The sequence below is a fragment of the Vanellus vanellus genome (assembly GCF_965231255.1).
Source record: "Vanellus vanellus genome assembly, chromosome: 5".
NCBI lineage: Eukaryota > Metazoa > Chordata > Aves > Charadriiformes > Charadriidae > Vanellus > Vanellus vanellus.
In genome coordinates, this window is record NC_138910.1 from 39,146,502 (window position 1) to 39,159,043 (window position 12,542).

At 34.9% G+C, this 12,542-nt stretch overlaps 1 protein-coding gene across 1 annotated transcript in view; it reads left to right on the forward strand.

Moving 5' to 3' along the window:
* The window catches only part of NCKAP1 (NCK associated protein 1), a 62,069-nt gene that overhangs the window by 19,781 nt on the left and 29,746 nt on the right, over nt 1–12,542 (forward strand). The window contains exons 3-13 of the mRNA XM_082483211.1: nt 3,994–4,086; nt 4,284–4,340; nt 5,343–5,485; nt 5,572–5,662; nt 7,293–7,430; nt 8,208–8,256; nt 8,728–8,884; nt 9,494–9,550; nt 10,091–10,187; nt 10,331–10,437; nt 11,550–11,682. Of these exons, the coding sequence (XP_082339337.1) occupies nt 3,994–4,086; nt 4,284–4,340; nt 5,343–5,485; nt 5,572–5,662; nt 7,293–7,430; nt 8,208–8,256; nt 8,728–8,884; nt 9,494–9,550; nt 10,091–10,187; nt 10,331–10,437; nt 11,550–11,682 (1,122 nt within the window). The remainder of the gene's footprint in view (nt 1–3,993; nt 4,087–4,283; nt 4,341–5,342; nt 5,486–5,571; nt 5,663–7,292; nt 7,431–8,207; nt 8,257–8,727; nt 8,885–9,493; nt 9,551–10,090; nt 10,188–10,330; nt 10,438–11,549; nt 11,683–12,542) is intronic.

Below are 12,542 nucleotides of genomic sequence, written 5' to 3' on the forward strand. Positions count from 1 at the left end.
TTTGTTCACGAGTTGAATTTTAAAAATCTTCCCTTAAAGACTCTACAGGTAGCAAGCATAGTGAGTGTAATAAATGACATTAAGAATGCCGACAGTGATTATTTACCCCTATCCCAAGAATTTTAACCTTTAGAATTTGTAATACTGCTTTTTGGGGCTTATATTTCAGCTAGTAAGATTAAGTTGATAGTATTTTCTCTGAGGACATTGTAATACCTGCGGTGTCGGTTTGTAGAAACCAAATATAAGTGTTTAATGGTCATACTTGCAGGAAAAATATCACACTGATAGAAGGAGGAGAAAATTCCCCTACCTGTTGTCTATTCATGGCTCTTGAAATAAGACATTCACATAGTACTGCCAGTAGTCAAACAAATATGATAAAATAGTTACAGAACTACAGTTATCCTCTGGTTCTCCACATGTAAAACTCTCTGTCTGAACAACCTGTTCCAGTTGTCTCATATTTTTCCTGTGTCTTCATATTAAATTCGTGTTTATTCACGTTGTTATTCTGCTGGCATCTGTGCCAGTACTTGCTTGTCTCTGAGCCATTGTGTTCATGTGAGCATTAAATGAGGCTGTCTTGCATTTGCTGATTTGCTTTTTGCTTCTTTTAATGTGCATTCTCTATGTATATAATCAGTTGTGTAAAGATTTGGGGGGTTTAATATGAAGAAGGAAAAGCACAAGACAACTTGGTAAAGATCAGTTCCTTCTCTTGTAGATAACGTACTTGACAAAGTGTCAGCTTCATTCTCTGATATTTAAAATCCTGATTTATGAATAATCAAATGTGATTGGAGGTGTGGTATTTTGTTAATAATAAATTATTTTAGATAAATTATTTCTTTTTTTTTTTATCCTGTTATATTAAAACTCCTACAGCTTTTCATATGTCTTAAATTTACTTCACCTTGTTAAACAAAAATACTGTTCTTGTTCATGTGATTTGTACTTCAGGTACTTTAAGAATAAATAAAACACTTATATCTAACCAATCAACAAGGCACGGTTAGCTATAGTGAAAATAATCTTTTGATGGTAGTAATGTTTTAAGTTATTTCTTCAGCTTATCCTACTTTAAAATTTCTGTTGAATATTGGAAACAGAAATGTTAGCTAATAAATGGAATTGCAGGCTAAGGAAAAAAGCCTCAAAGCAAATACAAAACGATGTAGCACCAGATATTTCTTAACAGCTGTTAGGAAATTAGTAATGGAAAGTTTTGTTGCAGTGGGTGTGGAAAGACCTCCACCCACATTCCTGAGCTATAAAAATGCAAGTAAACATCCAAGACCCTTCATGCGGTAAGCTATACTTCTAAACATCGCTGATCAGGCTGTGCTGGATGAATTGCACTGTTTGCACCATACTAATTTAACAGCGATTAGAGTTGATACATGGTTTTACTTTGATACTAATATTTAAAAAAAAAGTTTGCTTACACCCTCAACACTCAGAGTTTGAAGAAAGATCACCTGAACTCTGTATAAAAGTTTTAGCATCGTTTAAGTATAAATATTTCTGGGAATACAGGTAACAATGTTAACAGTGCACAGCAGTGATTCCTTAGGTCTTGGCTGAGTGTAATGGATACCTCCCTACATTCTCTTATTTAATGTACAGCTTCGCAGAGTTACTGAAAAAAGATTATTTATTTTGCAGCTATAGTTCCCTGAACCATCTCCCTTTTTGCCATATCTCCCCACTTCATGTATTGTCGCCCAAACGGTGGTGTGGCTTTGAAATTGTCATATCCTCCAGAAGTGGACACTCAGTTGCTATTTGTTATACCAAACATAGGTGTTGTGTACAACAACCTATACATAATCTTGATAGTCTCCCTTAGCATTGCACCTTGTTTTGTGTGAGTTAGGATTGCGGTAAGAAAAAGTTGTTAAAGCATATGTGCAGTTGTAATGTGGGTTTTGATTTTGTCTTCTTTCTGCACAAGAATTATTCCTATTTCTGAATGATAGCATGTGGTCTGTTCCTGAAAAATCATGAAACAACTCGAGTTCATCCAATGCATGCTTGTGTTAGTTGCACAGAAACAAACCTTATTTCTGCTTGGTGTTTTAAAAACGAATAATTTGCAATAAGTAGTTTAAACGACAGGGTGAAGATTAAAACCAAGCATCTTAGGCGATGAATGTTCATCGTGTAGCAACTGTTGACTGACGAAGCAGCTCCGAAAGTATGGAGTGCTCTTTCCTCTGGGAAGGTCCTGAGTATAGATGCAAGTGGGCCCAAAGGTTTGCTGGAGCTGTGCAGACCTGCAGGAGGTCCAGACTCTGCGTATGATGGTGCTGGATGCTTCATTCTCTGAGCATGAGGCACTTAATGTTTAAGGTACACAGTGGGAAAGGTAGTAGCGAATTCATACTGAGGATCAAAATACAATTCATAGGACTTAGTTTGAAAACAGATTTTGTACAGCAGCAGTTTAAATCGAAATAACCTATTTCCTAGTGCATGAGATTATCAGAAGTTACAAAATAAACACGTGTACTTGCACACATTTGTTATTTAAGTCCAAGCTGATGACTATGTGAAAGAAACTTAAATATTATATAGGGCAGGTATTCAAAGTCAGACCTTCAAGGTTAAATTCTTTGCTCTGGTTTAAGAGTAGGCAGGAGTGGTTTTATAATGTAGCCACTACAGTTTGCTCATAACTCTGTAAATGCCTATCTTCCTTGGCTATAATGGAAGTCTTACGGCTCAAGGCTTCTAAAAATCATAATTGCCTCTAAAAATTCAGAGGAAAGAAGCAAAAATTATCTTACATATGGTGCAGTGGTCCAGGCAGTCTAAATTTTTCGAATTTAGAGGAATGTGCTTTACATAAAACTGAGAACACAGAACAGGGAGGGAGATAAAGTGTATTCAGTTCTAACCTCTCATATGAAAATAAGCTAACCAATTTGAAACAATTTATTTAATCATTCTTATAATTGATTGCTCTTGCTGAGAAGAAAATTGTATTTAACTTGATCAGTCTTTAATTTAAAATCTTGCAGCTCTTTGGAGGGCACTTTTTCATATTGAGCGTCATGACTGCTTAACTCATTTCAATTCATATATCAGGAAAGAGACTTAATTAGTAGATGGATATTGCAAGTTAAATAATTGGATTCTTACAGTGCTGCGAGACTGCAATACATAGATAAATAGAATGGCTGTTCAGTAAAAATTGCAGGGTTTTTTGGTGTTCTTAATTGTTTAAGTGGACTGTCTGGTTCCTCTAGCAAAATGGAGATTAAACGATATGTCATTGTCTATTTAAAAAAATAAAATCCATGTGAACTATTTTATGCCTTTGTATTCACCTTTGCCTCTTTCATTTTATCCACCAGTGTCTAATGCTAGTGTTTTGCTTCTTTTTTGTTTCTTTATTTTGTTGCTTTTGTTTGAATGTATTATTGTGTTTATATGGAACTGGTCAAAGAACCGTTACTGTATTTTATGTTTGTATCTACATTTTATTTTGCATGCTTAACGTGGCTTTGCCTGGATATTCTTTTTGGTAAGTTCAGAATTTAAAAGCATAATGTTTTTCTGTAGTAAAGTTTGTAACCTGCCACCTTCTTTTCTCCCACCTCAAGTAACGTCGTCGTCTTTTTTTTTTGTCATACTGATTTGTGCTCACGTACTGTTCTGCTTTTGCTAATTATACATATGATATACATATGATAACACTGTTTTCCTAACTACCCATTTTCATCTCTAGCTGAGCTAAACAATATGACTTTGGTACTAATGTGTACTAATTTTACTTTTACCTTCAAAGTATAGTCGGCAGCTGTTAAAAATTATCTGTTCTGGGAACTCTGTGTGTATTTGAGACACCCAGAACCTCAGTCTTATAAAAACATGTTAAGGCTTCTTTGCATAGCCTGGTGGTTACTCTGCACTTCACAGGTATTATTTTTCAGCAGTCTTCTCAAGATCTTCTAAGAACACTCTGCATATTTGTTTCTCTTTTAGCAACAGCTTGCTCAGCTCCAGAAAGAAAAATCAGAGATTCTGAAGAACCTGGCATTATACTACTTCACTTTTGTTGATGTTATGGAATTTAAGGTAAGGTATTGCAAATACGTCAGTTGTTCTGCGACATCAGGTTTCTGTCTTTTTATTTATGAAATAACTATATAATGAAATAGATGAGCTTACATCTCTGTTCTTTAAAAAAAATAAAATTAATCTCTATCACTAAGCACAGTAAAGTGATTTACTGAGATCTTTTTAAACTGAAATTGTTCCTTTTTTTTATTAAGGACCATGTTTGTGAGCTGCTGAACACTATTGATGTTTGCCAAGTCTTCTTTGATATTGTAAGTTTCTGGGTTTAAACTTTCAAATATCGCTTAAAAATTATTCTAATCAGAGTCCTGTGTGGAGAATTAGAAGGACTTATTTATGTTAGCCCAAGAAATGTGACATCTCTAGTTATAAATGAAAGATAAATAAAGCTACTGTAATCTTCAGATCTCTAACTTTTTATAAATAGCTTGAAATCAGAAGATAGACCATTTCAAACGGGCTACTTATGGACAACAGTAACAGCATTGTCTGTTACCAGGCATACAAATATTTCTGTAATTTTTGGTTTATTGTATCTGCAGGTTTATTCTTAGAGGTTTACTATCATCTACATGCTTAAGCCATGTAGGCTTACAAAACAGGAATATTACTGCTGTCCATCCAAGAGATATGCAGGGAGGTCACTTCTGGTGTTGGCTAAAGCAAGTACAAAAGCAGCTAAAAGTGTTACATTTAAAAAAACCAACCAACCAACCAAAAACACTAAACACCAAAGAAACCTCAAAACAAAACCTCAAACACCATTTCTTTTTTGTTTCAGCTTTTTTTTCTAATGTTGCTAGTTTTAGTCATTAATCTAAATTTTGGCTGACTTAGTTTCATGCTATGGAAGAGGAGCAGGTGTATATCCTATGGAATGATCTTAGCAGGCCAGTGGGATATGTGCTAGCTTTTTTACACTAGAGAGTCTTATTAAAGTATAGTTCACAGGCCAAGGCACTTGTTGACTGCTTAGTAACAGCCAAGAAAAGTTTTCCTATCTGTCAGCTAACCTGTGACACTTGAGCCTCTAAAGATTGATTTGCATGCTGGCTTTCATGAATACACAGTTCTGGGGATTTGAGTGAATCAATTAAGATGATACAAAGTCTGTCTGCAGACAGACAAAAACTTTGATCAAGACAGTCCATTTTATCTAAAAAAACCCTGAAAATTGGTGGAAAGGTAAGAAAAAAGTTTTATCCTTGTTTCTGAAAGTTTTGGAATGATAACTTACTGGTTTTTATCTCTAGACTGTAAACTTCGATTTAACAAAGAACTACCTAGATTTGATTATAACCTACACAACTCTAATGATATTGCTGTCTCGAATTGAAGAAAGGAAGGCTATCATTGGATTGTATAACTATGCCCATGAAATGACGCATGGAGCAAGGTAAAAAATCTGTTTTGTAGGAAGTGTGTATTATAATAATAATAATAACAACTATGCCTGAGTCAATTTTTTGTTGTTGCTTTTAGTGACAGAGAATATCCACGCCTTGGCCAGATGATTGTGGATTATGAAAATCCTTTAAAGAAAATGATGGAGGAATTTGTACCTCACAGTAAAGTATGTAACTACTTTTCACAGGAACATAGTAACCTTAATTGAGAGACGCAGAGATAAAAGTGTAAATACGCAAGAGTCTGTTTTGTCAAAAGCCATTAAGTATAAATTTTACAGGAGACTTTACTTATAATGGATGTCTGGGGCTGGGGCTTGATAACCTATTAAATAACAGAACCTATAGAAATACAGGAATGCTAAGACCCATTGGTAAGGTTCCATTTTTTTAACTAAGGATTAGAAATTGATTAAAAATCGGTTGTGGATCATCTGAGAATAGCTACATCTGTTTTTTATTTTGGTTTGTAATTTTGTAGTCTTTGCAGGCGTCTAAGTTAAATACTAAGTTATTGCTTGAGATTTTTAAGGCTTGGGGTCGTCCCCCCCCCGTTTTGTAGTCTAGGCACTGGTCGTGTTTTCCTTCTCTAATTCTCTTGGGATTTTTCTTAATTTCCTTAAACTTTTGAAGATAGTTACTAAAAGTTCAGAGAGTTTTTTTCAGCTGCTTCTCTTCTTGAAGGGCTCTGAAGTGAAGTTGTTTTGAATAATAATTTGTCTAAATCTGTAATCTCATTTTTATTATACTTCCTTCTCAACAATTCCTGTCTTGTTAAGACTTATTTAGCTAACGACCTCATTTGCTATTAATCGTGTACACATTTTAGCAAAGATGCTCCACTTTTCAGTATTATTTTGTTTATGCTTTTGTATTTAATAGTGGACTAGTCCTTTCCCTCAAAATGTTTTGTAAAGCCATTTTTCAGTCTGATTTTTCTCTTCATCTTATTCTGTGGTAGAGGTATAAATTGGGGTCAGGGATCCGTTCAGGCACCATGCTATAGAAAGAGATGCTTAGGTTACACTTTCATCGAACTGCACACTCCTTCCATCATCTTACTACTTTGCAGTAAACCTGACAGTTGTTTGGTCCTTTCAATTAGATTCAGCAGATGACTTTTTTTTGCCTGAGTGACCTTCTCTCCTGGCATAACGCTTAGACCAGCTCCCTGAGGACTCATACAAACACCAGTATTGATGCAAAAGACAGGGAGAAGGTGTGGGACAGCACTTACTTGGATAAGCCTAATCTGCTATGAAAATGTTCCTATAGACAGTATTTGCTCAAAATAATTATAATTTGATAGTGAAGAGGGAAGGGCATACTAAATGAAGCGGCAGAGAAGGGAATAACACAATAATTTGGATTCCTGAATAAATAATGAGCAACTTTCAGTTGTACGTGACAGATTTGTTGTCCCCTATTGATTTTTTTCATGTCCTCTAATTCTGAACTCAGAGTCTTATAACTTTAATTAAAAAAAAAAAAAAAAATGAAAGCCTCCTGCTTCTCTTCATCCCTCTCTTTGCCTGGAATAGTCTTTTATATGTGAAATAAACTAGATGCAATGGATTTTAACTTCAAGTTTAACTCCAGAACTAGTTCAGTAAAGTGTTTTATTGTTAGTAATAATGCTGAGAAAACAGAGCTACTGACAAGATAGTACTTAGTGTCTCTTCTGCTTGGAGTATGGCGATGTCAATACACAGTTCACAACATGAAAAAGAACTTGGATATTTGCTCAAGGCTGAGCCTTGAGGACATCTTCAGATTAATCGTTGGTCTCCTTTTTAGTCCCTTTCAGATGCTCTGATTTCACTCCAGATGGTCTATCCTCGAAGAAATCTCTCAGCTGACCAGTGGAGAAACGCACAACTACTGAGCCTCATCAGTGCCCCCAGTACAATGCTTAATCCTGCACAGTCTGACACAGTATGGCCTTTTAATTTGCAAAGTTTTCTGTAAAATAATGTAGGGATGTTTTGTTCTCTATTTGATTACCTTTATGTGGCTTTTAATTGGAGAAGTAAATAGGTAAGTTGGGAGAACTGAATACTTCGGTATTCTCACATTAATTAAAACTTAATTTTATAATTAAGTTAATACTTTAGTGTTCTTACATAAATTAAAACTTCTGTTAGTTAGCTCATGCCTTCATTTTCAATATTTGATAACCAAAAGATGAAGGGAAGCAATGTTAACTTCTGCAGTGTAGAAGGAAGGAATCCTGTGTACTGTCTCAGATGTTTGTGGGCCAACAGATTGGAAATCAGAACTGATGCTTCCTTTAAGGTGTTTACTGTTTGTATTTGCTCCCTCAGTAATATAAACAATCATCTTTCTGAAAAAAAAAAAAAAAAAAAAAAGAAAAATAATAATAAGTGTCGATAGCTGTCAGGTTGTGATTAGTATACATCAAAAGCCTTTAGTTCTTTAATATTCTTAAGTACGATGTTTGAAGCTAAACACTTGTCAAAATTTGTTCACTGTTTTATTCCAGGTGTTGGAGGGCATGGAAGCTCACTTAATATTCAAACCCTTGGTTTCTGGAGGCATGAAACAATGCCCTCTTAAGTAATCAGAAGCAGTCTTCCATGATTCATCAGCGTTTAAGGCTTTATTTGTCCCTTTTTCTAAAAAGTACTGCTTATGAAATGCATTGTCTTTTATATAATTCGTTGGCTACAAATTGCTGTTTTTTTTCAACAGATGCCATGTGAATACCTCTCTCTGGATGCAATGGAAAAATGGATCATTTGTGAGTAAAGTATTCTGAAATAGCTCGTGTTGTATTAAAAAAATCATTTAACATTTAAAAGACTACTTGCTCTTTTGTATTTCACAAAAGCTGTTGTATTCAAATTAGATTCTAGAGAATTTTATTAAACTTGTTTGTATGTATCCTACTTCTGCATGCAGTGAAGTTAGAATTCAGCATATGATGGAATGGAGTTTGCAATGAATTTATTCCAGACTTTGACTAAAAGTGAGAATTTTAGTAATTGTGATAAAAATAGCTGAGTAGTATGAGCATGAAGTAATTCATGTTACAAAAATATTATAAAATATCTCCACTAGGACAGTGCGGGCTATTTTTTTATATGCAGAACTGTGTTATCCATTAAACAGTTTATCAATGAACTATTTGAACTATGCATAATAATCTCGCTGTTCTCTTACTGTCTTTGTGCGTCTGGTTTGTGACATACATCAATGTGAACTTTTGAAGTTGGATTTATTTTGTGCCATGGAATCCTAAATAGTGATGCTACAGCTTTGAACCTTTGGAAACTTGCACTTCAAAGCAGCTCCTGCTTGGCTCTGTTTCGTGATGAAGTATTCCATATTCACAAAGCTGCAGAAGACTTGTTTGTAAACATACGAGGGTAAGTTTTCATTTTCTTTTTCTCCTTTCAGAACCTCTGTTATAAAAGTATCACTTCTTGAAGAACTGTTTTGAAAATGCTACTTCTACTTCATATAAATTTTGCTTGAGGGGATGGTCAGTACACAAACGTTTTTGCCTACTATCTTGACTGTTTCTTCAATGCAGGAGCCTGATTTCATAACCATCGTGCCTTTTTTTTATCTTGGTTCTGAAAAAGTCTGGTGAATCAGTTGCTAAAATGGCAAAAGTTAAAATGAATGATCTCGCCCACAAATCTTAATCTAGGGAAGAGAAATGATGTCACGAACGCAGAGTTTACTTGAAAAGTTGCAACTGTCTGCCACTGTTTCTGCAATATATCATATGAGAACTCATGCAGTAACAAAGTTGAGGTCTGTACCCGCTAATACCAGGACCACTTCAGTGGAGAGTATTTTCGGTTTGGGTATCCAGTTTTAGCATTTAGCTCTGAGCAGGGAAATAAGTCTTGTGTGAGCTTTTTGCTGTATCCTACCTGCTATGGCATTGCAGCTCCTCACAAGTCACAGCTCTTTCTAAATTGTGCTACTGATACTTATTAATGTATTGGATTGTTTTTTACTTGCAGCTACAACAAGCGTATTAATGACATCAGAGAGTGCAAAGAAGCTGCTGTTTCACATGCGTAAGTGTCCTACAAAGTTTTCCTGACAGATTTTAGTGTTGTTTTTCTTAGTGAAATTATAAAGTAAGTATACACAGGATTTCTTGAATGCTGACTGAATCGTACACTTTCAAATGAGATCATGTACTGATTGTTCTTTTAAGTCTGAATTTGCTTAATGGTATGCCATTATCGATTTAACTTCCCAAGTTCTAAATTATTTTTCAAATTTTCAGGACAGAAGCATTTAGTTTATATATTATTCAGTTTTTGCCTAATTACTTAATGTGAATGCAAACTAAATAGAAGTGTTTTAGTGGGGTCAAATGCAAATTGCAGATCAGGGGCAGAGAACTTGTTTTTCAAATTTAATCATGCTTCAGGAATGTACAGCATTGGTGATGGGGATGCCAATTTTAATTGAACCATATCCTTTGAAATACTGAACGTTTGAAGTTGGTGTGATATGAGCTGCCTGTGCTTGGGCTTCAATGTTTGGAAAAATCAAGTGTTCTGTGGTTAGCACAATGGGTGATGTTTTGGTTTATTCTTTTGATGCAGCGGTTCAATGCATAGAGAGAGACGCAAGTTTTTACGATCTGCACTCAAAGAACTAGCTACTGTCCTGTCCGATCAGCCAGGCCTGTTAGGTCCCAAGGTAATTACAGTTCTTATGTTTTGCACTTATGCAATCTTACTTTCTGTTTTGCAGTGATAATATGACACTTATTTTGTTTGGGGGGGGAAAAATCCCACACTTCATTCTGAGAGAAAACGTACTTAACAACTTTTCTTTTTCAGGCACTTTTTGTATTTATGGCATTATCCTTTGCTCGTGATGAAATTATTTGGCTTCTTCGTCATGCAGATAATATGCCAAAGAAGAGCGCAGATGATTTCATAGATAAGTATGTTAACAATTTTTAATGTGACACCTTAAATATTTATGAACATTTCACAGTTAAAATGCATTTGAAGACAAGGGAACCTTGGGAAAGGATTGCTACGTGGAAGAGTTGAGACTGTTCAGAAAATCTATACCTGGGAATCCCAGAAACCGAAGCATGTTGTTGAAAGTTTGTTTTCTCTAGAAAATGTATTTATAAAACAAAAATAGTTCATAAAAGTGTAATGCTTTTTTTTAATCCTTTGAGGAAGCAAAACAAAAAAAAGCTTTATCATGTTTCTTCAGTGTAACTGATTTGCATTGAACAAATCAGTGTTAGGGGAAGGAAACTGTCAAAAAGCTTGATTTGTTTATTTGTAGACTGTCACCTGTATTGTAGCAACATTGTCTTTTAAATTAGATGAGATTTATTTATATAATACAGCATTAGTGTAATCATAAACAGAAGGTAAAAATGAGAAATGGGTTTAAGAGGCCCATGAATATGGATAGGCGGAAGAGCACTAGTTGTCTTTGAGTTGTTCACAAGATTATTGAACACAGAATTAAACTGGAAGTCTGTGGATTGACTGCAAGTGACAATCATAAGGCTATTTCTACAGCTTGAGCAGATAAACCTTGCATTTTCTTCACTGGACTAGGTGCTAGGGCTGGAGGTCCCACAGCCTCTCTGAAACAACCTGTGCAAGTATTTAACCATCCTCATGGTATTAAAAACCAAACCAACCAACCAAAACCAGCCCAACAGAAATGCAGTTGTTATAATTGTATTCTTCAGGTTTAACCACTTTTTGAGATTTTTCTTTTTCCCAGATTGAGCATTATAGAAGGGCTTCTTCAAAAAAAAAAAAAAAAAAGTGGATAGTTATACAAACCTTTCAGGATTACTATGAGTGCATCCTACTAATTTATCTCCTGATGAGTGGATTTTACCTTGCAGAGAAAATTACCTATGTAAACAATGTGAACAAATATTTTCATACAGAAATTGCCTATTAATAGTAGTTTTATGTATTAGGAGGAAATCCCCTTGAGAAGCATTCCACTGGTAGAAATTGTCTTTAATTTTGGGTGTTTTCTTATTTGTAAGCTTTTCCTTGTCTTCTTGCCTAGACACATAGCTGAGCTAATATTCTACATGGAGGAGCTCAGAGCACATGTGCGAAAATATGGACCGGTGATGCAGAGATACTATGTACAGTATCTCTCTGGCTTTGATGCAGTGGTCTTAAACGAGCTTGTTCAGGTATGTCAAGACTGGGGGTTTGGGTTCTCAAATGCAAACTCTAAAAAGTTTTTTTTTTTTCCAAAATGTCTTTATGAAATGCTTCCTAGTTTTGTGGAGTTTGAACATTATGGAATAAGGCAAATTAACTTAACCTGCTGTTTAATTCTGGGATGTAGAGTTGTACTTTTGGTTGTTATATGAATACTTAAATGTTATTAAGCAATGTTATGTTTAGAGACAATGAAACGAGTACTGCCAACGAAGGAGCGTTGTAGAAACTTTTTCTTACTTAACCTGACAAAGAAATTATAGGTTTTCTGAACTGGTTTGGTTTTATTTTCTAGTGACCACTAGATGGAGCACAAATTTTGTGACTAGGTCAGCTGCTCCAACTTGACAAGTTTGTACTGTAAGCTTTTTTGTTGTGTTCAAAAATTAATTTCACACTTCACACATTACATTAATTACCAGAAGGTGGAACTTACATACTCTACTATTTATTTAAACGAACTATTGAAGCAGTTTAGATACCAGTTTGTATCACTGGTTAAATTATTAAATGTAACTGAATCCTTGGGTTTATTTCAATACCAAAATAACTGTTTGGGGCTTTTTTTGCCTATAACTCCACATACTTACACATTAACAGACTTTTTTTTTCTTAGAGTGGCAGAATTAAATTTTGACATCTGTCATCGATTCCTGGGAAATTATTTCCTAGATTTAGTGAATGACTTCTAAATGCTGTACAAGTGGCGCAAGTGTTCTCTGTTTAGATACGATAATCCTTAGGATCAAACTGAAATGAGGAAAAAAAAATGGCTTGAATTTTAGTTGTAATTAGTTTGTAATAGGTACCAAGCACAAGACTAGACAAA